At 52.7% G+C, this 26164-nt stretch overlaps 1 protein-coding gene and 1 long non-coding RNA gene across 2 annotated transcripts in view; one reads left to right on the plus strand and one right to left on the minus strand.

Annotated features, from left to right (window-relative positions):
* Window positions 1-26164, minus strand: part of TSPAN15 (tetraspanin 15) — a 49776-nt gene that overhangs the window by 18188 nt on the left and 5424 nt on the right. The window contains exons 2-3 of the mRNA XM_060642550.3: window positions 4156-4341; window positions 2806-2880 (exon numbers count right to left, since the gene is read on the minus strand). Of these exons, the coding sequence (XP_060498533.1) occupies window positions 2806-2880; window positions 4156-4341 (261 nt within the window). The remainder of the gene's footprint in view (window positions 1-2805; window positions 2881-4155; window positions 4342-26164) is intronic.
* On the plus strand, window positions 12503-13861 carry LOC132685346 (uncharacterized). Its single transcript, XR_009613059.3, has 2 exons — window positions 12503-13367; window positions 13585-13861. It is a non-coding gene; the product is annotated as an uncharacterized LOC132685346 (long non-coding RNA).

The following is a 26164-nucleotide window of genomic DNA, read 5'->3' on the forward strand; positions in this document are numbered from 1 at the left end:
AGAATGGGAGAAAATATTTGTAAACCATATATCTGATAAGAAGTTAATATCCAAAATGTATAAGGAAACCTTACAACTAAATAGCAAACAACTATGACAACAACAATTATGATCTGATTAAAAATGGGCAGAGGAACTAAATAGATGTTTTCGTAAAGAAGACATCCAGATGGCCAACGGGTATATGAAGAGATGCTCAACATCACTCATCATCAGGGAAATGCAAACTGAAACCTCAATGAGATACCACCTCATGCCTATTTGAATGGCTATTATCAAAAAGACAGGAGGTAACAAATATTGGAGAGGAGAAAAGGAAACCTTTGTACGCTGTAGGTGGGGATGTAAATTGGCACAACCATTATGGAAAACAGTATGACATTTCCTCCAAAAATTAAAAACAATGGTGCAATATATCCTTTGGCTATATATAGTACAGCATTGTTCACAATAGCCAAACTATGGAAACAACCTAAGTACCCATTGACGGATGATGGAGATATATATGTATACATTTTTTAATTCATATATTTTTATTTTATTTTTTTACAGTTTATTTATTGATTTTTGAGAGAGAGACAGTGAACAAGCATGAGTCGGGGGAGGGCAGAGAGAGAAGGAGACAGAGAATCCCAAGCAAGCTCCCAGCTGTCAGTGCAGAGCCTGACACGGGGCTTGATCTCACAAACTGTGAGATCATGACCTGAGCTGAAATCAAGAGTCAGATGCTTAACCAACTGAGCCACCCAAGAGCCCCTATATATTTTTATTTTTATATTGTATCGTACATATATTCATCCATTGCATATACACACAATGAAATATTCTTTAGCCATAAAAAAAAAGAAGGAAATCTTCCATTTGTAACAACACGGATGGACCTAGAGAGCATTATGCTGAGTGAAATAAGCCAGACAGAGAAAGACAAATACTGTATTGGTATCACTTATACGTGGAATCTACAAAAAAGTTGGGCGGGGGGCGGGGGGCAGGGGGCGGGGGGGGGCGGGTAGTGGAGCCTGGGTGGCTCAGTCGGTTAAGAGTCTGACTTCAGCTCAGGTCATGATCTTATGGTTCGTGAGTTCGAGCTCCATGTTGGGCTCCGTGCTGGCAGTGCAAAGCCTGCTTAGGATTCTTGCTGTCTCCTCTCTCTCTTCCCCTTCCCTGCTCATGCTTTCTCTCTCTCTTCCCCTTCCCTGCTCATGCTCTCGCTCTCTCTCTCTCTCTCTCTCTCTCTCTCAAAATAAGCAAATAAACAAACAAATAAATAAATAATCTTTTTAAGAAAGGGAATCCCATAGAACCAGGGAGTAGAAAAGGAGTTACCAAGGCCTAGGTAGGAGTGGTGAAAGAGGGAGACGTTGGTCAGGGGTACGAACTCTGAGTTATATGACGAATAAGTTCTCGGGATCTAATGTGTGTCGTGGCGACTACAGTTAACAACAGCATATTCTATATGTGAGATCTGCTGAGAATAGGTCTTGAGTATTCTCACTAAAGAAAAAAAAATTACTGTCTGAGGTGATGGATGTGTTATTTAACTGGATTGTGGTAATCACTTCACATTGCACAGTTTGAGTATATTACAATTTTACTTGTCTCCTATACCTCAGTGAAGCTGGGGTCGGGGAGGAACAGAGAACTGAAAAAGAAGACTGAGCTGACTCGATCTTGCTGTGTGCTCTCAGTTTTCCCAACCTCTCTGTGCCTCACTGACTCCACTGAGATGGGAATCTCCCCTCCCCTCTCCTGGAGTCCATAAAATGGAAAGAAGGCCCCTGGATTCCGGGGGTGGAGACAAGCCTGTGTTTAAGGCCCATCCCTGCTCCCACCCGGGCCAGGATCCAGCTGCGCGCATGAGGAGCTTGGTAGGAGTCAAACACCGGGTCATTTGAGGGCTCTGGGATAGTGATGCTGCCTTGGGCTCAACTTCTGATAAGAGCGACAACCTGGCCGCAGTCCTGATGCAACTGCCCCGCAGCAATGCCCAGGAGCGCCAGGGCCCAAGCTGTCTGGGTGGGGAGGGTGGAGGCAGGGGGTGGACAGACAGGGCAGAGGTTGTGCAAACTTGCCCTGCTCCTCAAGTCCCGCCTCCGACACCAAGGCCAGGATGAAGACAAAGGAATGGGCTATGGGAGAAATGACAGAGCCTTGAGCTGGAAATCAGCCCTGCACAGCCACCAGCTTCTTGCGGGACCGTGGGCCAGTCCCTTCTCTTCTCCAGGCTTCAGGACAGAGGAGCTAATGTGTAGCAAGAGTCCAACTGGGGGGGGGTCATTGCCACGCCAGGTTCTCACATGCATTCTCTCATCAACTCCTCACCCCAAATCCCAAGAGCTAGGAATGATAACGCCTTGAGATCCTCAGGATCTGAGAGGCTAAGTGACTTGCCCAAGGTCACACAGCCCGTGTAAAGTGGCCCCTAAACCATGGCCTACGAGGACCTAGGGGGTCTGTCTTGGTGGCCCTTGCGACTTTTCCTTCCATGCCTCCCCATCAGTTACCCGCTTCAGCCCAGTGGCCCGCACACTGGTCCACAAACCTGCCAAGCTCCTTTCTGCTTCAGTGGTTCCCTCTGTCTGGACTTCTGTTCCCCCTGAGCCTTGCCTACCCCAGGCACTCACCTGTCACCTGTTCTGTTTTCTTGTTCTCTGGTTTACTTGTTCAGTGCCCGTCTCCCCAGCAGAATGGACGCTCCACAAGGAATTATCTACCCTACTCTCTGCACACCCCTAGTTTACAGCCCAGGGCACGCACGATGGGAGCTCAGCATACACGTGGCTGATACATGCACCAGAGGCCCACCTGGTTCCGGAAGATCAAGGCCACCACACCACCAATGAGCTCAATTATGAGGCAAATCCCAAGGATATACATAAACTGAAAAACAAAATTCAGAGATTCACTTAGAGGGACAAGAGAAGCGTCCTTTGCCCCAAGGTCAAGTGCGATAAGGAGAATCCTCTCTGTTGGAGCTCCTACTGGCTCCCGGGCCTTTTCCTCCTTCCTCCTGTGAGGGCACGGGATGTGGACAGATATTCCCCGGGAAAACCCATCTCTGGGGCCAGTCATGGTCAGGAACTGTGACTCAGCTGTCCAGGCCAGATTGTTATTGAGGTTTATCCCACGGTCCTCAGCAGAGTCCAGGCAGAAAAACACCCCTCCTACCACCACCGCCACCAGGAGAGCTGACCCAGAGTGGGCAGGCCTGGCTAGATGGGCAGCCGCCACAGCATTTCCAGGTCTGCCCGCAGAGCCCCTCAGAAGTGGCTTCCCAGCCCCCCCACCCCCAGAGTGGGTGAGAGAATGTCTGAGGCTTGAAGGATATATCCCCCCACCCCTGCCCCATCACAAAGCAGGTATTGTCCAAACTGATGCCAGCAACTTCCAGCCTCAGGCAGCACCAACACACTGCTTATCAGGGCTTTTCGGACCTTCCCACGTGAGAGGTGACAGTGAGGTCAAACACACACGTGGGTACAGAGCGAATGGATCTGCCTACCCAGTACCCCCAGCTTTGGGGAGCCATCCCTCACTGCGCAGAAAGGGGGGCAGGTAAGGCTGGTGCCATGGCAGGCACTTACTTGGCCCGGGCAGGCCCATCAGAGACCTGGGACTTCGGCCATAGGTTACCAGGAAACGCTCTCTGGGATCAAGGGCCATAAACCCTCTATTGGCCTGAGGTGCCTAGTGACAATTGCAAAGGGAGCCTGAGGACCCAGCCTGGCATCCAGCTGGGAGATGGCGAAAGAGCAGGAGCCCAGGGGTACCATCTAAAGCCCTGGTCTCAGTGTGGGCTTGCTGATTACGTGAGCCAAGGACTCACCACCAACATCTTTGGGGTTTGCTTGCTCTCATTTGAGTGTGGTTTCTCCCACTCGCAGCAGAGAGTCTAGACCAACACAGGGTTTAAGTAAGAAGAATATTCAAGTCAGCCTTTATATACAAAAGTGGAGGTGGCCTGGTCTCTCTTGGGCCAACGTAACAGAGAGGTTGATCCAGGAAACCCTCTAGAAAGTGTGGTTTGAGGCAAGGACTGAAAAAAAAAAAAAAAACTGGGCTGCCCAAAGGCCCAAGGGCAGTCTCCCCAGTTCTCTAGGGACTCCAAGGACCAACCCCCACCCACTGGCTGAGGGGTGCGTGGGGCCAACTCACCGCTTGGAGAAGGCACAGGTTGTCGCGGAGGGAAGCCAACACTCCGATGAAGGACACGATGAACATGATGACCCCCAGGAGGATGAGGATAATGGCTGGGGCCAGAAAGGCACTTTCGAGGGTTTTATATTTCTGCCGCTCAACTTCTGCGTAGATCCCCACCGACAGGATCAGGCCCCCGATCAGCTGCAGCAAGAAAGCAAGGAGTGAGAGCGAAGGACTGGCAGTCACTTGATTTTCCTACAAAGAGTTCGTCTGGGGGTTATGGTGCCCGTCACTGGGGGGCTCACCCCAGATGACCACAGATGAGGGAACGCGCTATGGGCTGGACCGTATTCCCCCAAAGTTCATACGGGGCACTGCTAACCCCCAGGGCCTCAGAATGTGACTATATTTGGAGACAGAGCCTTGAAAGAGGTAATTAAGTTAAAATGGGGTTATACGGGTGGGTCTTAATCCAGTATGACTGTTGTCCTTGTAAAAAGAAGAGATGAGGGACGGACACACACAGAGGGAAGACCACGTGAGGCCACAGGGAGAAGGCAGCCACGTACAAACCAGGGAGACAGGCCTCAGAGGAAACCAACCCTGTGAAACCTTCACCTTGGACTTCTAGCCTCCAGAGATGTGAGGAAATAGACTCCTGTGGTTGAAGCCACACGGTCTGTGGCGTTTTGTTACAGCGGCCGTAGCACGCTGATACGGGCTCTGTTTGGAAATGCCGCGTTAGAGGCAAATACTGGTGAGTCAGGAGAAGGGCCACTGGTTGGAGGGTCGGAGGGCCTGGGTTTGAGTCCCAGCTCCGCCGTTGCTAACCGTGGGCCTTAGACAGGTATTTGAGCCCACGGTTCCGTGTTGCCATCTGAAAAGCGGCAGAATGACACTTGTGTCTGCCCTGCTCACGCCCCAAGTTTCCGCAAGGCTTTCGTGAGATAAGGAAAGTGGAAAAACAGAAACTGAAACGCTCGGGGCCGCTGTAAGGACTACTACCCGGGCAGGTCACCCCGAGGACGTTTCAGAGCTGCTCAGGGGGACGGGCGCTGCGCAGGCACCGTAAATATGGACTGTATTTGCAGAAGGACCGTCAGGAAGGCCGAAGGTTGGAGCAGGAGGAGTTTTGAGAGGATTTTTAAGTCAAATTCCTTGTTATCAACTTTCCCAACAGTGGAAAGACGACTCTTACAGCACTCCATCAGGAAAATTCAGGTGACAAAGCCCCCTTGGAAGGCTCCTCCATTCTCTCAGCCCGAAAACTCGCATACTAAATTTTTTTTCTTTTTTACTTATTTTGAAAGAGAGAGAGAGCACGAGTGGGGGAGGGACAGAGAGAAAGAGGGAGAGAGAATACCAAGCAGGCTCCACGTGGTCAGCACAGCACCCGATGCAGGGCTTGAACGCTGGAACCGTGAGATCGTGACCTGAGCCGAAACCGAGAGTCGGGCACTTAACCGACTGAGTCACCTGGGCACCCCTAAATTGTCAGGGAGTTTCATCAGCTGACACCACTCCCAACCCTCGGACAAGTCTGGGGCTCCCTCGCCCGGGATCCCGTAGCAGTGTCCTTACTGACCCCCTCCAGCCCATTCTCCACACCAGAGTGACCAGGCAAACCCTCATCAGAGCAGGCTGGTTCTCTGTAAGAATAAAAACATCAACCTCGATCACAGACGATAGGCCCACATGACCTGTCTGAGCTCACCACTCCCTCTCCTCCTTCTTCTCTCTGCTTTAGCAGCACTGGGTAAAACATGCTAGTGTATAATCCCAGGGCCTTTGCCCAGGCTGTTCCCCCTCCCTAGAATGCTCTGCCTCCTGACATCCACATGGCTCACTCCCTCACCTCCCTCTTGTCTTTGCTCAATTGTCAGCTGCTTTGTGAGGCCTTTCCGGGCCATCTGATCTAGAAGGAGAAAATCCCTCCCCCTGAAAGTCCTGACACCATCCTCCCTTTTATTTTCCTCCTTTGCACTTACCAGTATGTAACAGGCAACTTTTTTCTGTTACTTTTTAATTGCTTGTCTTCCCCCGTAAGACTATAAGCTCCAGGTCAGGAGGGATTTTCCAACTCTTTTGGGCATCCCCAGCACCCAGAACAGTCCTGACATTTAGGTACCACCAGTGTTTACAATCCATGTGCATTAAATGGATGGGAACCAGACTTTCCAACCAACCCCCTTGGGTTTGAGGCCAACGCTGTCTACCCAATCTCCTGTGTGTCCAAGGACCCTGACATTACATGCTACACACTGCTGGGGGCAAGGACACATCATTAGCTATGCCGCACTTCCCCTCCAAGGAGAAGGTGGTGTGAGAGAGTAACCAGAGCTGAGGTGCAGCCAGCTAAGGTCCCCGAAAAGGAAGTGAGGGATAATACAGACGGGGTGTTGGCAAGATATGCCACGAACATAGCTACCCTAGAGTCAACATCCAGAACCCTGAGGAGGCTGCCCCTCCAGTTACTCACTGCTCTTAAATTGGCTCAATGTGCCTTCAAAATAGATCTCCGTGACTTCCTTCTAAAGAGCACTAAGACTGCATCCTGGGTAAAGGGAGGTGCCTGTTTTCCCCTAACTTTTGACAAATAGTGAGGATGCCAAAAGTCAAACAGACCAAGCTTATTTAGAACCCCCCCCCCCCATCACGGAGGATTGCCAGGAAGCCATCTCCCCCTGGGGGTCCACTGCATTTGAAAAGATACTCCGGGATTACTGAGACCCACTTCCTCCCCCCAGCCTGAAAGGAAGAACTTTCCAGCACAGGAGGTGCTAACCCAGCTGACAGACTCAGCCAGGAGTTACTTATTAACAAGTTGACCATATCAGGAAAACCATGAGTGAAACAATGTCATCGAAAGTACCCACTTGGGTAAATGTTTACATTTATAAGGCAGAACACACACACACACACACACACACACACACACACACAGAAAAACTTCTATAGGAAATAAAATCTACCTTTAACAGAGCAAGATTATCTGGTCAGTTCACGCTCCAAAAGCCAGAACAAGGTAAAATGATTGTTCAAGGCCGTCCTGAGCCCTGTGGGTCCTCTGGGAACAAGAACAATCACTTTAAAAAGCCCAGTCTCCCCCTTCTGAATTACTGGACTGCTAAGGAATCGCCCACTGAACCCTAACCCTGAATCAGACCCAGAGCCCGGAGATCCCTCCACCCCAAAGCTGAAGATCATGCTTAAAGAAGACTGCACAGGAGGGAAGTCTTCACAGCCCAAGCAGGGAGTGAATTAAATACGCAAGGACACAGTGTACTTGAGGGCTTCAGAGGTGGGGTTTCATCCTCTGTCTTGATGAAAAGTGAAATTCTTCTACTGTGGCTGACCCAACAAGATAACATCTAAGTATTTTCAGAATTGCTTCCATATACTTCTGCGAATTTTGTGTTTCCTGTTTTAAAGATTTTTTTAAGTTTATTTATTTATTTTGAGAGAGAGGGAGAGAGCACACGAGCAGGGGAGGGAGAGAGACAGAGAGAGAGAGAATCCCAAGCAGGCTCTGCGCAGAGCCCGATGCGGGGCTTGAACTCATGAACCGCAAGATCGTTTCCGGAACCGAAACCAAGTGTCGGACACCTAACCAACTGAGCCACCCAGACATGCCACTGTTTCTTGTTTTAAAGGAAAACAGGCTCTTCTGGGCTGGGGGGACCCAGGCCCTGACATCTGGGCTGTCCCTCATTCCTGCCTAAGGCTATGCTTCTGGGTTAAGGTAGCCTGCTTTGGAAACCATCTCCAAAACAGCAGAGCAGAACTGACCCCAGCCCTCTCCATAAAGGCAGTCAGTGGCTTCTTCTATTTTTACAAGCTCCCTAGAGCCCCGGGACCCACTCCAGAACAGCCTTGCCGGCAGGAAACAAAACTTCCTTTGGTCTGAGCTCCCTCCTGTTGCAAAGCATCGCATTTTCCCTGCGGGTCAGCCTTACAACATTTCCAGACCACCAAAGCCCTAGGAAAAACTCCTGTGGCAAACTTAACCCAAGCCTCCTGGCTCCACGAGCACTGTGCACTGAGTCGTCACACGCATACTTCTCCTGGCCCACCCGCTTCTCCTGCCACCCCAGCCCCCCTAGCGGCCTGGCAGACAACCCCTGAGGCGGCTCCCAACTCAGCACAGGCCGCTCTGGTTTCCTCATTCAAGTGATCAAGGGGCAGTGGGCCTGGGGAGAGGCAGCCATACCCCCTTTCCAGGAACTTTAAGATTTCCAGTGATATTTACATATCCAATGACATTGGTTTATGTTTGCATTTGAGTATAAAACTAACTGTCATTGTGAACATGCGATCCCATCCAGTCCTCTCTGCTAATTATAGCCTTTCCCCCAAGGCTGCTGGGGGACCATTCCAGCTCCAGCCAGAAGCAAATGGCCCATTTGTCATGCAGGACATCTTCAGCTACAGACAGCTGGGGGGGTGGGGGGGGTGGGGGGTGACCACATGGCCATGCCCATGTGGGGCCCAAAGCGGGGGGGGGATGCTGCTGGCAGCCACAGGCCAGGCCCAAAGGCCCAGGCTTTGCAAGCCCTGTGGCATCATCAACAGGCTGTGCAGGAGCCCCGTGGTCCAGCATCAACTGGGCCTGAAGGTTCCCGCTGAGCCCTGCAGCTTGGAACCAGTTTCCTTCTCGGCAGGGAGAAACCCAGCTTCACACAGCTGCCGGGAAGCAGGAGGCCCTGTGACATTCCAGCCCCGGCGTCTCCTCCTTCAGGAAGCATCTGGTCACCAGTCTGCCAGCTCACTCCCAGCTGACGCATGTCTGCACTTACAGACCCGTTTCACCCCCAAAGGCACATACCAGGCACCTAGTATGTCCCAGGTCCTGAGGTCACAGGGGTCACAAGACCAGATAGGGGTTCAGATAGGGGTCAGAGAGGTGGGAATTGACCTCTACAGTCCACTGGATGGAATTCAGCGGGTCTTTGAACTGGGGTTGGAGAAAAGGTCATACCTTTACTTTTGTTAACCTCTAGCTGAAATGTTTCTGGCACAAAAAAAGTTGACGATTCCCTCCCTGGCCCATGGGAAGCGAGCTGCGATTCTTACCATGGAGAGGCACAGGGGGCTCTGGGAATTCCATAGAAAGTAATGGGGAGAAACAGAATGTCAGGAAATCAGGATGGACTTCCTGGAGGAGTCAGTGAGTGTTTCCTGGAAGGTCCCAAGAACGGCTCCATTCTGGAACTGTTTCATGAGGCACTCAAGGCTCCAGAGTTCTCTGTTGGGCCCAAACAAAGCACTTTTCTGCGTTTCCGGCTTTGAAAGGATGTGAAGGGTAGCTAAACCCCAAGGCCCAAGAGAGATTTTAGATAAGATGGGGTGAGCAGGGCCCCTGCATCCGGCCAAGCAACCCTGAACCTCACATGTACCAGCCCTTCTGCCCCGGGTCAATCCTGCCTGGCCCTGGCCAGACAGCCCCCTCCTCCACAGGCTTCGTACCAGCTTCTCTCCCGTACAGACAGACGGGGGTGCTGGAAGGAGCGGCAGAGGGGAGACAAGAGGTGGGAGCTGGCGTTCTGGGCCTCCGTTACCAGCTCGGTGCTCCTGGCCATGTCATGTCTCCTCTTTAAGCCTCATTTTCCACCGGTAAAATAGTGAAGCCCGCTGCCGCGTACAGAGCAGTTACGCTTACCAGCAGCCTGCATGCGCTATACCAGGTCAAGAAGGCTGGTCTGAGATGTCCTCGCAAAATACACCGGCACCCATAGCGGGACAGCGCTGCGTTCTAGGATGATGCTACTGTCCAAGATCGTAGCCACTTGTCACGCTCTCGAAGTGTGACTCGTGTGCCTAAGGAACAAATTTCTCATTTTATTTCGTTGGGCTTAATTTGAATTTGACCACGTGAAGCTCGTGGCCACCATAGTGGACAGCACAGCCCTAGAGTGTGCCCCTCACCACTCCCCCGCAGGGGTCCTTTCTGAAGTCACAGAGGCCAGCCTTATTTAAAAACCATGTGCCCTAACCATCCAGCCACTAGCTAGAGAAGGTTCAGTTAATATTCACTGACCTCACTCAGCAGAAAACAGTCTCTTTGCCCAGTTGCCCCAAGAGAGCTCAGCTCGTGCTGGCCCACTCCTCCTGCCCCTAAGGAAAGCAGGACAAGCAGGATCCAGAAGGTCCTGGCAGCGTCCCCAACCCAAGTTGACATAGGGCCCATTCTGTCTCCTCCGGAAGACTGGCAGCCCCACCCCAGGACCACTGAGCAGTATTCCCCGCCCTTGGGTGCTCGACCCGGTGTCCCGCCCTGGCCCCAGCCCTACCCACAGTCAGCCCGGGCTTGGGGAAACCAAACCAAAGCCAGCCCTTGGGGAAGCAGCAGTGGCTGTCCCCTCCTGCCGGCGAAGGATCCAGTCTCTGGTCTTCATCACCGGACTTTGCTGACAGCTCTGCCTTGACCCTGGACAGGACTTCTTTAAAACAAAAAAACGAGACATCAAGTGCAGAGAACCTGGTTAATTGCAATCCTTGGTCCATGACATTCTCTGACACAGCCCGCTTTTGCTTGTAATGTAATAAGCACCACTTCTTATCCAGTTCTCCTGTCCCCGCTGATTTGGCACGACCCTGTTGTCATACATTAAGGTTCCACATATGCTTAGGTCTGTTTCTGGCTCCTTATCCGGTCCATCAGTCAACCTGGCTATCCGCAAACAAACCTCCCCGTCCCAGCGACTCCCGATTGGTAACACATCTGGGCATCTGGTAGGCCAATTGCCTCATTTATGTCTTCTTCCCAAGTGGCCAGATATCTTTGGGCATCAATTCTTCCATACACATTTGAGAATCACTTTGTCAAATTCCATGAAAAAAAAAAACAAAAAAAACCCTGCTGAGGTTTGACTGGACCACATTGACTCCATAGATCTCTTTGGGGAGGACTGACATCTTTACTCTGTCAGAGCTTCTGGCCCATGGGCGTGGTGTATTCCTTCTTTGTGTCTTCTTTATTATGACTTCTCTATAAACAGTGCTCTCCATCCTCCTCCAGGCAGAAATGGGGAAAGGCCTCTAGAAGGCTGGAGGGCCCGCCAGCTAGGTCCAGGGGTGGAAAACACAGAAAACAAACCTCTGGGAAGCAAGGTGGGCACATCAGTCTGTTTTGTGCCCCCTCCCGTCCCCAGCAGTCAGGTAGAGGCTCGATTTAGAAGACCCCTCCATGGACACAGAACGTTCCAGGCTACGAGGGAGCTAAGCTGGGAGGTCTGGCAGCCCCAGCTACTAGAGGCAGCCATGGCTGAGAGTGGAATTTCTAATTAAGAACCCCCACATGTACTGAGCACTGTGGGTAAGAGCCGACTTAGCTGGGCCTCTCCTTAGGAAAAGTTGGGGGGCAGACATGTGGGGAGTGGCAAAACAGATAACCAATAAGGATGTTCTGAGACAACAGGCACAGCAATCAGGTCCTCCTGGGAAGTCAGGAAAGGCCCATTGCGGGTTCCCACTCCTGGACCCTCTACGAGGGCAGGGACCACTGGCCCAATGCACCTGTCCGAGGGATGAATCTGAGAAATGACCTTGCTTCGGATGCCCAGAAACCCAAAGAAGAAACCCTGGGGATCCCATTCTAGAACAGAACGTTCCACGGCTTATGGATCAGAGTGATTTATGGTTAATCTGAAACCCGGGGAAAGAGCCAAGGCAAAAAAAGGAGAGTCCAGGGCAGATCCCCTCCACCCAACACACTCCTCTCCCTGGTTTCCTTTTTCCCTCTCCAGACCTCCCCCCCCCCCCCCCCCCCCCCCCCCCCCCCGCCATGCCTTCACTGTGTCAGAACCAAGAGAGCCAGAAGCCACATCCTCCCAGGGCTGTGTTCCCATGACATCTGAGTGATTATCTCAGCCCCAGGTGGGCCCCAGCCAGGCGGGCTCATTAGCAGAAGCCAATCTGAACAGAAGCCACTGAGCCCTGGAATGCACCCTGGACAGGTGGGCCTGGCAGTGGGGACAGGAAGCCCCCCAGCTCTGGCCTCTGCAAGCAGCACCCTGGGCTCAGGGCTGTGGCTGTTGGCGGGAGTGGGTCTGGTGGCCCAGGCCGCCCCACCTCTCAGACCTTTTAAAAGGACACACGGGCTCACAGAGGTGACGAAGGGGCTTTGTCCCAGACAACAGGCCCCAGCAGCCTTTCAGAGCATACACATGTCTACCAGGTATTGGGCCAGGCATCCCCGATTCTTCCACTGGCCTGGGGCTTTTCCCAGAGACAGCATGGGAATCATCCTTCAGAACCTGAAGCAAAGGCAAGAGGAACTTCAGGGATGGGGTCGGGGAGTAGGCGGGGGTCTCCTGTGACCTCACTTCTCCATGACTCTCCGGGCTGCTGGAAGGAGAAGCTCCAGTAAAGGAGGCAGCTGCCTGGAAAGGACTGGGCAGGGCAGGGCAGGGCAGGGCAGTGGTAGGGGAAGGAAGAGAAGAAGGGCTTCCCAGCATCAGCGCAGAGGGCATTGAGGCCCCACAGCCAGGCTACCACCTCCCAAGGGTCACCTGGCTGGGTTGGGCGTATACAAATTCAGCGTTGTCTCTACGCTAAGTGTTTCATGCTTCTTATTTTTAACGTGAGGTATAGTTTTATATCGAAGAAAAAAAAATGAATCGAATTGCTTTTTATATATATGTGGCCCTCGGCTCGTTCTCTCCCCCTCTGCCCCTGAACTAGAGTTGGAAGGCAGAGGAGGCATTCAGAACACAAGTGTCAGTGCTGGGTGTGTGCGGGGCCTTCAGAACTGCCTCCACGCCAAGGGCTCGTGACTCCAGAGACACGAGGAGAAAAGGGGAGAGCGTCACACACTGAAAGGAGCACTGGGGGTAAGGGGAGACTATAATCCCAGCTCTGCCGCTGACTCCCATGTGACTTTGGGCAAGCCCCTTCCTATCTCTGGGCCTCAGTTTCCCTGCTCCAAAAGGGAGGGCGTTGGCTACAAGCTCTAGAATCCCTTCACTGCTCTAGAAGTCCATGAAAACTCACAAGAGAATAGCCCCGCCTAGAATCCCGGCCACTAGCAGACAGAATGTGGCCCGAAGTCTCCTCTCCTGGGGTCCCCTGCTCTCCTACCTGGTCCAGGATGTCACATTCGGCATGAGAAAAAGCCCTGCAGGGGACAGAGGTCCCCCCACCCCAGCCTCCACCGAGACACGCACCCCAGGGCTGTCTCCTACAGCAGCAATGGAAAGGAGATGAAGAGTTGTTTGGAAATAGTAAAGGTGTAAGGGGCTAATTAACACCCATCCTCCAAAACTCAGCTCAAAGCCCTCCTCCCCTGGGAAGCCTTTCTGGATCACCCCAGCAATAGGGATCTCTCTCCACTCCCGATCCCCTGTGAAACCAACAATGGGAAGCCCTCACTAGTCCTGATATTTACAGTATTAATGATGCCCATTGAACAAATAATTCCAGCTGTTTATTCCCTACTGCACACAGGCCACGATGGCAGGACCCCGCAGCACCCATGCCGTCTTTGACCTCGACAACTTCAGAGTCTTCACAGACTACGCCGAATCAGTTCCACAGGTTCGCAGGACGTGTGGTGGCTTAGCTCCCAGACCACACCCTCCCCACAGAAGCCACATGACAAGCGGGTAGGGCCCACACCGGCTCACGGTGGCCTGATGAGCCACAATGTCCCTGAAGCTCCTGACACCCAGCAGGTGTTCAACCAATGTTATTTCTCCTTCCACACTAAAGATATAGGACTGTTCTTTGGTTGTTTTGTTTGTTTTTTTTTTAAGTTTATTTATTTTGAGAGAGAGAGAGGGAGGGGCAGAAAGAGGGAGAGAGAGAGAATCCCAAGCAGGCTCCTGGCTGTTAAAGCCCAGTCCAAGGCAAGGGGAGGGGCTCAATCCCACCAACCGCGAGATCATAACCTGAGCTGAAATCGAGTCAGCCCCTTAACCGACTGAGCCACCCAGGCTCCCCAAAGGTATAGTACTCGTCTAACACTGATGTTTCAAAACTCAAATCAGATGCCAGAAACCATTTCCCCTTTTAGAGACACTTTGGTTCACGGATAATTCGGGGAAAGGGGTGTCCCTATTCTGAATTCCAAGGCAGCATTCACTGATTCAACATACATTTCTTAAGTACCTATTATGTACCAAGCCCTGGGAATAAAAAGAGAAGACGTAGTTCCTGCCCTCAAGACACCTGCTCACCAATAAATGTAGCAGAGTTAGGGAAATAGAATGCGGGAGTCGAGTGTGCAGAGGGGCCAGGGAGGAGCAGATGCTAAATCACAGGCAAGACCGGTGAAATCTAGGAAGGCTTCCGGGAGAAGGTGATGTTAATGGACTGAGTCCACGTAAGGCATGTAATAGACAAGCAAAGATTTCTGAAGTGGATGAGGGGTTTCAGATATCCATGAAGGTGCCATGGAAACAGCAGGTCGGCACAGCTGGAGTCAAGCACGGGTAGATGGAGGAACAGAGGAGGCCAGGCAAGCCCGCAGCCACCAGGCCACCAAGGCCAGGCCTCTCGGATTAAACCCAAATGTCCATTCACTCAACATCTCTTCACTGAGAGGATTTGTAAGCCAGCGGTTCTCAACATTTTTCATCTCAGGACTCCTTTTCACTCTTTTTGGAGTGGAGGCTCCCAGGGCTTTTATTTTTATGTCCATAAAAATCTATCAATCAGTTACTACCTAAGAAATTAAAACACATATTTTAAATATGTATTAACTCGTTTAGAAATATCAATAGATTTACATATTAACATACATAGCATGCTTTTTATAAAAGATTTTCCAAAAACCACGGAGGGAGAAGAGGGGCACGCGCTTTACATTTTTGCAAACAACGGGGGCTGATGGGAAGACGGCTGCTCCCCACTCAGTCCGCCGCCACGTCACCACGCTGTGCCCTGAAACGCTCCGCGGAACACCCCCCAGGATGAAGGTGTGGGAGGCCAGCAACATCTCAGCGTCACTATAAAAATGGTTCTGACTTCGCGGACCCCTAGAAAGGGTCCCCGCAAGGATGGCTGGAGGCGCACACTCTGAGAGCAGCTATTTGGGGAACGAGAGGCGGTGGGGGACACAGCTATAGCAGCGACCCAAACACAAAAGTCCCCGCTCTTGGGGGCGGGGGTTCACATTCTAGCTGGGGAGAGACAAATAAGAAAAACGCAGTATGCCATGGTTATAAGTGCCATGGAGAAGAAAACAGGAAAGGCCAGGGAGGCTGGGGGGATGGGGGGAGAGGGGGAGGGGGAGACTGCCAGTTTAAATAGCTTAGTCAGGGAAAGTGACATTTGAGCAAAGACTTGACATAGGTGGAGGGCTCTCTACCATCCACGGGGATGTATGGATGAACGGTCAAGCAGCTACCAACACCTTGGAATATGCTCCTGTGCTCACAGAAGAGCAGCCACGGGGTGACAGAGGGGGAGAGTGTGGGAGAGGAGGTCAGAGGGCAGGGGTGGGGCAAAGCAGCAGCTGCGGGGAGCCTTTGAAGCCCCTAAGAGGACTCTGACTTTTGCTCTGAGTAGGTGGGAGGCACACAGGTTTCTAGAGGAAGGTCTGACTGACTTTGATTTTTTTTGAATGATTATTTATTTTTGAGATGGGGGGAGCGAGGGGGAGGAGGGGCAGAGAGAGGTGGGGACAGAAGATCCAAAGCTGACCCTGTGCTGACAGGAGAGAGCCGGATGTGGGGCTCTGAGTCTGAGCCAGGCAGGCACTCCCTGACTTTGATTTTTAAATGAGTTACTCTAACTGACTGCTGGTCTGGGAAGAGACAGGGTAGGTAGGGGTGGGGGTTGGGGGGTGTGGGGGGAGGGGTGGAGGTGCAGAGGGAGAACAGTCAGGAATCTCCTGCAGTCACCCAGATGCCAGGCGGCAGTGGCCGGGACCACGGTGGGCAGGGGGAGGTGGCGAGAAGCAGGCAGACTCAAGATAGATTTTGAAGTTGCAATAGGGAAATAGCTGAAATAACTTAAACGAGGAGTCACATGCTCAGATTTGCTTTCAGAAGTTCTCTCACCGAACAGAACATTCACATGGCCCATTTGCCATCGAGGGGGAAATGCACGTTAGCAATAGAGGGGGGCTGGCGGTCTGGCTTGGCACGGCTGGCAGTGCGGCGGCCAGACATCATATGCCTCTGAACGCAGCATCCCGGACCTTCTGCCACATCCCCTGTGCGGCGCTTATACGGGAAATGTGTGTGGCCTGAGCCCAACGACAAGGAACCTGTGAAACGAATCCAGAACGCTGGTGTTCTGCAGATCACCAGCCTGGAAGGCATCAAAAAATCAAAAGCAGTGGGGTTGAACTAGATTGGGGGATTCCAGAGACACGCCACAGCCAAGATAATGTGTGAACCTTGAGTGCATCCTGGTCGAGTCAAATATCTGTCCCAAAGGACATTTGAGGAACTGGGACATTTGTGGATATGACCCGCAGATTAGATGAGGTTTTATTTTACAGTGATTTTTTTTTTTTCAGATGGAGAGTGGCAGCGTGTGGGAGAATGCCTTTTTTGGAAAGCTGAACGCTGGAGTATCTAAGAGTGAGGTCACAAGGCTGCAGCTTCCTTTCAGCTGGGTTGGCAAAAAAGCATTGCACGGAGAGAGAGAGAGAGAGAGATGAGGGAGAGAGAGAGAAATGTTAAGACAAGATGTTAACGATTGGTAACCAAAGGCATGCAGGTGTTCTTGAAACTCTTTCAACTTTTCTGTGGGTTTAAAAAAATTGGGGCGGGGAGTGGGGTGGCTGGATGGCTCAGTCGGTTGAGCATCCGCCTTCGTCCAGGTCAAGGTCTCGCAGTTTTTGAGTTCGAGCCCTGCGTTCTGAGAGCTCAGAGCCTGGAGCCTGCTTCAGATTCTGTGTCTCCCTCTGTCTGCCCCTCCCCGGCTCATGCTCACTCTCTCTCTCTCTCTCTCTCTCGCTCTCGCTCTCGCTCTCGCTCTCTCTAAAAAGTAAATAAGTAAACTTCAAAATAAATAAATAAATGTTTAAGTTCATTTCCCCTTTCACAACTCGATTGTGGGACTACTGATCTGAGGCTTCTCTAGCAACCAGGGTTCTCCAGCTTGCAAGGGAGAAAGGGCCTCTCCTGACCCCACCCAACCACGCCCCAGGCATCAGAACCAGGGAACAAAAGAGTGCGCCCTACATGCCCCTGGGCACGCGGACTTCCTGAAAACCTGCTGTACACACTGGTTGTTTGCGGAGTGCCCCGTGATGTAGCAACGCCAGGGCATGTCGGGTCTGCCCAAGCGGACTGTGGACAGCCAGCCCCGGGGTTTGCAGCAACTTGGAGCCCCTCCCCCAGTGCCTGGCGCAGGGCCCAGCATGTGCAGCTGGTGATTAAGGGTGAACGCTCAGGGAGTCCCCAGCACGGCTTCCAACAGGAAGAGGGCTCACGCAGGCCCCCTCCACCCCTGCATTCCACATCACTACCCAGGCCCAGCAAGCCTTGCCCTAGCTGCGTTGTGAATTTCCCTAAACAAGCAGAGAGCAAGGCCCCAGTAGGTCTTGGTGGATGGGGCGGGCAAGTAACTCACGATCGTCCTGCCGGGATTCCAGAACATACAACCTTCAGGGATTCAGAGGTACTTACCCTCATGTTTCAGGTGCACCGGGAAACTTTTTTTTTTTTTTTTTTTGCCAAAATGAGATTTGATGCAATGCACGAACTGTGGTGCTGTAGCCTGATTATTTTTAATGCAGTTCTTTGTATCGTTCTTTCACCATCTCTAATGTTTTAATCTTTTCACTATAAACCGTTGAGAAAGCGGGCAAGAGCCTTCTCTGGCCTGGAATGAATGCCCTAACCAAATGTATCAGTAACTGCTAACCAGAGCTAAATATAGGCTATAACAGGAACCTACCTATTATCCCTCCAAGAAAGCTGACTAGAAAACAGGCCCCCGTGGGCTCCGGGACAAGCTCCTGCCTATGTAGGAAGAGAGGCCTGGAGGAAGGGAGAAGGGGGTCACTCTTCACCTTCAGTTCCTCCTCCCCTGCTTGAAAAAAATTAGGACCAGAGAACACACACAACGAACCATCGCGACGCAATCCTGGCGCTCCAACTGCCAGCTGAGGGAGGAGGTGAAGGTCGCTCACCACTCGATGAGGCTGGCCTGGGGCCACCTGGCAAAGAGTGCAGCCAGCCAGAGGCCCTCGGCCACTCAGGAGCTGTGTGACCTTGGACAGGCCACTTCCCTCTCTGAGCGCTAAACAGGAATGCTAACCCCAACGGTCGCTCAGAGGACCCCAGGAGAAAGAGAAACTCCTCTGAAAACTGTAAGGTGCTATAACACAACATGAGAACCCCCATTTTTTCTTTAAAAGTCAGCAGATACAAAGACCGTGTTCAGTGCCTTCACCTGACCAGGAGGTACCTACTATATTTCTTTCAAACAACTGCCGTTTCTTATTAAAATAAACACGATCCTGACCTAACCTACCGACATGCATGAAATCATAGACTTGAGATACAAATTATTTTCTTACGCACATATTACACTTCAAAATGTTCCCCCAGGGACCACCTAAAAACCTCTTGTGAACCACCAGGAATAAGCAGATGGACGCTGTTCTGGCCGAACCGCCTTATTTTGCAGATGGGAATCTGAGGCCCACAGAGGGGTTATCACTCCCATGAGGTCGCACAGCATATTAGCCGCTGGACGGCAGCTGTGACCCGGGTCTCCAGACTCCCAAGCCAGTGCTCTCGCCACCACAAGCTGGCCTCTCTTGTCAGGAAAGAGTTCTCACGCCCTGGCCTACCCTCTCCCGATGGAAAAGTTAAAAGGACAGGAATGGACACTGAAGGATAGTGATGCCAGCTCCATTTCTGCCTTCCTGCACTTCCATAACCAATCATGACCTGAGCCTAAATCAAGAGTGGGGCACTCAACCAACCGAGCCACCCAGGAGCCCCGATTGTTAGCTTTAAAAAGACAAAACAGTAGGATCCAGAAGAGATGACCAGATTAGACAGCGGGCAGCATGGGGGGACTTCCCGACTGCAAAAAGGAAAGTTTAGTTCTAAGAGAGGCCAGCACCAGAGGAGACCACAGTGGAGACAGAAGACAGAAACAGGCCCTACTCCTACCACAGGGACTGTAGGTCGCTGAACAACCCCTGTCTTCATCTTCTTTCTGCCCTGATCATGAGTCCCCCACTCTTGGGGATGGAAAGAGTCAAGTGGCCACTGCCACCCCTTTGGGAGCCCAACTGTTTGTCCACCCCTAAGTGTCCCCGCCAGAGCCTCCTGGGAGCCGCTGGCCGGCCCCGCCCCCATCACAGGCTGTCTGCAGCTGCCCTGAGCTCTCTGCTAGGACTCCATGAGTGACAGCCTCTCAAGGGACACGGACAGTGCTGGCTCATCTCTCCCCCCAGCCCAGCGCAGGGCCAGCCAAACAGTGAGCCTGGGCCAGAGGCTGGGCAGAACCAAAGTCAGAGGCCTGAGTTCCAGGCGGCTGCCTGAGTTCTCTCTGGCCCTGCAGGGACCAGCCTTCCCTGCTACACACAAGGCCACACATCAGGCCTCTGGCCCCAGGCACAGCAGCAGTCCCGTTTACGGTGTGGACACCGGTACCCCAGATGGAAAGGGTAATACCGAGTGAAATCACCGACTGGTGCCCATCGTCCCCTCTGAACGCTCAATGGAGGTTGTCCCATTGGCCGCAGAGTTTTAGCACCAGAAGCCGTTGCTGTGTGGTCTGGTGTATTTCCTCCCCTTTAAAAAGAGCAGGTCGCACCAGATGTCCTCTCTGGCCTGGGCCCCGAGGGGGGAAACAGAGAAGACTAAGGTGTCATTTTTCCACCTAGAGGGTCAGCCCTTGACAGAGATGGAGCTGACCTCCCGCAGACACAGCCAGAAGTGATGTGTGGTTTCCTGTCCCACTGGATGGCCTGGACTGTAGAGGAGCTTCGGGGATAACCTTGAGGAGGTAGGAAAGGGGCCTGAAGGACCAGGAGGGGGCCGGGCAGAGAGGAGTGCAGAAGGGAGCCCACAGGAGGGAGGGCGGGTCCCTGCAGAGGGCGACTGCTGGGCCTGGACGTGGAGGTCGGACACCCCCTCTGCAAAGGCTGGGCCTGGAGGCAGCACGTTGGGGGAAGAGCGCTTCTCGATGGATGGGAGAGGAGAGAGTCTGATTGGCTGCATGACCACGGACACGTCACCCTCGACTCTCTGTGCTTCAGATTCCTTGTCGGTGGGAAGCGGACACCGTTGTACCTCCCACAGGGGCCTAGCAGGTGGGGCGGTGCCCACTGGGCTCCGAGCGGAGCGTCTCGTGCACCGGGCATCAGCACAGGTGCCCGGAGCAGGCGTCCCTGGGCAGGAGCCCTGCGCTCACGGGATGTGGCCCAGAGGGAGGGGTGCCATCATGCGCCCTGCCTCACCAACACTGTTTCACCTCTTTGGATCTTCAGAACAACTGCTGTGAGCCTGGCAGACAGGGGCACTTGTCCCGTTCTAGAGCTGAGGAGACTCAGGCCCCCATGAGGGAAGTGACCGGCACAACCTACCATTTGCAAATCGCCCCCCTTCCCCACCAGACTATTTCACTGTGGAAAAGTGCCTGCTGTGTTTTCTTTCGTTTTTCCCAAAGGGGACTTTCTCATCAACGCAGGCATTTGCATCTTGGCCTGCAGGAAATAAACATTTGCTTGGAGGGTAGAAGGGAAACAGCTTTGGCCTGGTCAGGACTCCGGGGGCTCAGAGCCCTCCTCCTTCCTGCTGGGAGGGCCGGAACCACCTACTCTCCCCACTGCTGGAAGCCCCTCCCAGGATGCCATGTGTGGCCTTGGACAAGTCACATCGGCTTTCTGTGCTCCTTCCTGTCCCTTACCAAGGGATGGGCTGTGCTGGTTGCAACACAGTGGGGCCACAGAGGTGCTTGGGGTCCCGCAGTCAGTTCCTGCGCACCCACAGTGAGCTGGGTGCTGTGCTGGGTGCAGTGTGCTTGGCAGAGGGCAGAGGCCAGCCCCCAGGCCCTCCCACTGCAGACAGGGGCCAAATCCCCTGCTCGAGTGGAGTCGGGTGCTGGCTTCTGGGGCTGGTGCCGAATTCTGAGCCTGGGTCACTTCCTGAGGTCAAAAGGACCTTGTCGATCAGTGGGCCTCATTGACTGTGTCTGGAGGCTTCTGATCCTGGAGGATTTTACAAGTACACACCAGGCCCCATCTTCAGAGTTGATGCAGTGGGTATGGGGGGGACCCAGGCACCTATCCTTTTTAAACCTCCCCAGGTGATTCAAGCATGCAGGTTGGCGTGGAAGATGCCGCTCTGATGGTGCCCGCGAGGGAATTCTGATGAAACCAGCTAGGTTTCCAAGCCAACACTCTCTCCGTGTGAATCCAGAGTGACGCGCTGAGCCTTCCCCAGCCTCCTGGACCATCTGGACAGCGTCTGGGAAGTTAGCGCACCACGCGGGAGAGGCTTGCTGCTTCAAATGGTGAAGGGAGAGCTAGGGGATGTGGGAGATCACCTGGGAGGCCAGGCTTCTCCAGGGGACTGGGATGTGCCCAGGGAGTGGGGGGTGGTCGCTGAGCTCTAGAATTTTGTTTTCCTTTTGGTTATCTTTACAACGTTCTTTTATCTGTTCTAAAGGTAACCCTTCTCTGTAGTTAACTTTGCAACTTAAAGAAGTTTCTATAGAACCAGACTTGAGGGGTCTTTCTGAGTCGGGAATTCACACTTGGGGAGTCGAGCTATGATTTTTTTCCCCCCTTAAATTATGTCCTCAGCTTGAGAACTACTGACACCCGGGCATCATGTTGGAACACCGGTTGTGATCTCGCTGACCTGCAGCTCTGTCCCCAGGAGGAGAGATGTGGCAGGGGGTGGCCTAGCCCCATTTTCCAGATGGGGAAACAATTCCAGATAGGCGCGATGTACTTGGTTGGGGTCATGGTGATTTTAGTTAGTGAAAGGATGGGGACTCCATTTCTGACTCTGACCACTGAGCTCTGCTGTGGATTGAATGCCCCCTCCCCAAACAAGATAGGTTCATGTTTGTGAACGTAACCTTATTTGGAAAAGGGGTCCTGGCAGGTATAATTAGGTTCTGAATCTTGAGATGAAACCATCCTGATCACCTGGGTGTGCCTTAAGTCGAATGACAAGCGTCCTTGCAAGAAAAGGCAGAGGGAGCTTCGAGACAGAAGAAAGACACAGGCACAGAGGGAAAGACCACGTAAAAGTGGAGGCAGAGGCAGGCAAGCCACTAGAAGCCTGTAGAGGTGGGGAAGGATTTCCCCCACAGCCTCTGGAGGTAGAGGAGCCTTGTGACACGCTGGATTTAGACTTCAGACCTCCAGGATGGCGAGAGCACATATTTCTGTTGCCGTAAGCCACCCAGTTGTTACGGCAGTCCCGGGGAACTTGTGATTTGTGGAAACAAAACACAAGCCCCTTCTTTCGGCTGCACCAGGCGGTCTCACTAGGGAGAGGCCCAACTGAGCAGACAAAATCTCTTTCCCTTCTAGTGGGCTGTGCTGAAGCCTGAGAAGACCCGGATAGGGTTTGGGGGAGGAGCAAGGCCGGCTTGGGGTGAGGCCTTTGGCCCTGCCCCTCCCTCGGCCCCGCCCCCTCCAGGTCCCTGCCTGCCCCACAGGCCAATGGCTGGGCTCTACATCTGCTTTCTTAGGGGATTCCGGTCTTCAAGGAAAGCCCTGATGGAAAGAGGGGAAAACAGGGGAAAGGAATGTGAGTTAGCTCTCAGGAAGGACTTCCTGGTTGTAAAAGCAGTTTAATCGAAATTGCCAAGCGGGGCTGTAAAACATTTAGGATTCTCTTACAGACTTTCAGAACAGGAGTGTCACCTGTTACTTGGCAGTTAGAAGGTGACTTGGACTGCCATTTGGGCCAAACTTCCAAGGACCGTGGAGGGCATCTGATGCAACCCCTGCCTTTCAAAGGGGAGGAAATACACCAGACCACACAGCAACAGCTTCTGGTGCTAAAACTCTGCGGCCAATGGGACAACCTCCATTGAGCGTTCAGGGGGGACGATGGGCACCAGTCGGTGATTTCACTCGGTATTACCCTTTCCATCTGGGGTACCGGTGTCCACACCGTAAACGGGACTGCTGCTGTGCCCGGGGACAGAGGTCTGATGTGTGGCCTTGTGTGTAGCAGGGAAGGCTGGTCCCTGCAGGGCCAGAGAGAACTCAGGCAGCCGCCTGGAACTCAGGCCTCTGACTTTGGTTCTGCCCAGCCTCTGGCCCAGGCTCACTGTTTGGCTGGCCCTGCGCTGGGCTGGGGGGAGAGATGAGCCAGCACTGTCCGTGTCCCTTGAGAGGCTGTCACTCATGGAGTCCTAGCAGAGAGCTCAGGGCAGCTGCAGACAGCCTGTGATGGGGGCGGGGCCGGCCAGCGGCTCCCAGGAGGCTCTGGCGGGGACACTTAGGGGTGGACAAACAGTTGGGCTCCCAAAGGGGTGGCAGTGGCCACTTGACTCTTTCCATCCCCAAGAGTGGGGGACTCATGATCAGGGCAGAAAAAAGATGAAGACAGGAGTTGTTGGGGGACTTTATTAAATCCTAGCTGGGTAGTGTGGTTTATATAGGCTGTGAACCTGAGTTCTATCTGCCACCTGCCTGACATTCCCGGGCGGAGGAACGCCCTGCACCTGGGCTCCTGGAAGTGCTTCTCCCAGCCCCACTTGTCCAGCTCTCAGCCTTGCGGGACACTTCTATGACGGCCTGCCTGGACCCACGTGCCCATCAGGTGGCACACAGCTTCTGCCGATAGGTACACCACTACAGCCCAAGAACTAAGGGGTGGGAAGGACCGGGTTCCTGTAAAAGGCCATCTGCACTCCCAAGGGGTCAGACTTCTCCACCTAAGAGTATGGCCAGGTCCATCTGCTCTAAGCAGACAGCACATCACCAGCAGGAAGTGGCCTCCTCTAATAAGACAGACTCCGGAAGTTCTCACATCTTCTATCCCAGCCCCCCTGAGCTCTGCAAGGCCCCAGTGGACACCAGGCCCGACAGTGTGCATGGTGCCTTGGCATCTCTCCTCTTGCAGAAGCCTCCCCAAGGCCTCTCAGGTATCCACAGATGAGAAGTCTAGAGGCTCAGAGAGTCAGTCCTCTCTAGCTAGGGTCACACAGCAGAACGAGCACTTGATCTGTCTCCAACTGGCCCTGCCATTGGGTCCTGACAATGAAACCTCCCTTTCAGTCACTCAGACCCCATACTCCTTAGAGAACCAGGAGCCACCCTCTCCACTCACAACATGGCCCTTCTTAAGCTTCCCCATCTGCTTCAGCCATACTTGCCTACCTCAGGGCCTTTGTGCATACTACTCCCTCTGTCGGCGACGTTCTCTATAGGCCTTTTCTATGGCTGGCTCCATCTCATTCCTTGGGCGTCAGCTGAAATGTCAGCTCCTCACAAAGGCCTTCCTTGACCATACCATCCCAAGTAGGAACTCCCATCTCCCCCCACTTGCTCCCTAATTTCCTTTTTAGTACCAGTCACAAGCTACACTTATTTACTGGTTTGTCTGTCTTCCAAGGCCTGGACCAAGTCTGTCTTGTTCATAGCTGTTTTCCAGTAAACATCACAGTGCCTGGCATAGACACTAGGCATCAAGTAACTATTTGTTGACTGAATAAGCAAAGAACCTTCTTCACCCTGGAGAGAATGGCAGGTCACGACCAGACTCTCCCACCTGCCACTAAGATGGAGGTTCAAACCCACTCACAGCCACAGGTTCTCTCTGGAAAAGGTTAATCTTCGCAATCTTGTATGTCCTGGGCTAACCCAGAAGACGTCTTTCCCCTGTCTGTGGAGCCAGTTGGGTACAGAAATTTCATTATCAGTCTCTTATCTGGTTTACTCTGAGCCCCACCCCAGCTTGGCATTGTGAGTCACCTGGAGAGAAGAGGCGCCAGGCAGGGGCACGAAGGAGGGCGGGTGGTTACTCCTGCTTCTCAGCTTCTCAGGAACAAACAACCAAAGATGGCGAGGTCCCAGTCCAGTCCCCCAATTTAAAACAATGCCTCTCCTACAGCGAGAGAAGGGCTGGTGCACAGAAGCCTGAGCTAAGAGCAAAGGAACTTTCTCGAGGCCTTAGTTTGCTCATCGGTAAAAGGAGTGCATTGGAAGGCTCTCCAAATCCCTTCCAGGTCTGCTTTCTTGATTCTCTGGATTTTTAAGGCCCCTCGGCCAGGCTGGGGGAGGGGACCCCAGTCCCATTGCTTCCAGGTCTTCTCTGACAGCCTCTTAGGCATGGTGGCTGCTTCTCCAGGGTGAAGTCACTTTCTGCTTGAATTTCACTATTTTCTCTTTGAAATGCTTGCCTAGAACAAGAGGAAAATGGACCTGCCTGAGGATTCAAGCACAATGATAAGTAATAATTCAGGAAATAAAGTAGGTACACATGCGTACAAGGAGATGTCCAGATGAGTGTTTACCAGCACGTAACAGTGGTTCTCTCCCAGTGACAGAACAAAGGTGACTTTTACTGTCTTCGGTGCACTTACCTGAATTGCCTGAAAGGTTTTTAACTATATGCACATATTATTTTCACAAAAACAATAAGGCTCTTTTCCAAAGTTGGAGATTCCTGCTGGAAACTAAATCTACTTTCTTTTTCATCTGGCTTCATCTAGTGCATAACTGAGAGGCCAGGTACACGGCTCCTTCCAGAAATGCTACCCTCCACCCACACCCCGAGCCCTGAGAGCAGGGGGAGACCACGGGTGTGGGGGGAAGGGGGGTGGCTGGTGAAGGTCATGGTGACCCAATGAAGAAACTTCAATCAGGCAACTCCGGTCCTGTTCTTGGTCTGTCACGAACTTGCTATGGGGTCTAAAGCAACCTACATCCTCTCTCTATGCCCCTGTTTTCCTCAGTAAAGTGAAAAGCTCACTCTAGAGGTGCCTTTAAGGACCCTTCTATGCTCAGTCTTTGGCTTTTGAGTACCTAAGAAAACAGAGATGGGAAAAGATTGGCTAATCCTTAAGTAGTTGACATCATGTTTATCACGTGCCAGGCATTGTTCTAAGCTCTTCCTACATATTCATCCATTTC

Source organism: Panthera onca, chromosome D2 (genome assembly GCF_046562875.1).
Source record: "Panthera onca isolate mPanOnc1 chromosome D2, mPanOnc1 haplotype 2, whole genome shotgun sequence".
In the NCBI taxonomy this organism is placed as follows: domain Eukaryota; kingdom Metazoa; phylum Chordata; class Mammalia; order Carnivora; family Felidae; genus Panthera; species Panthera onca.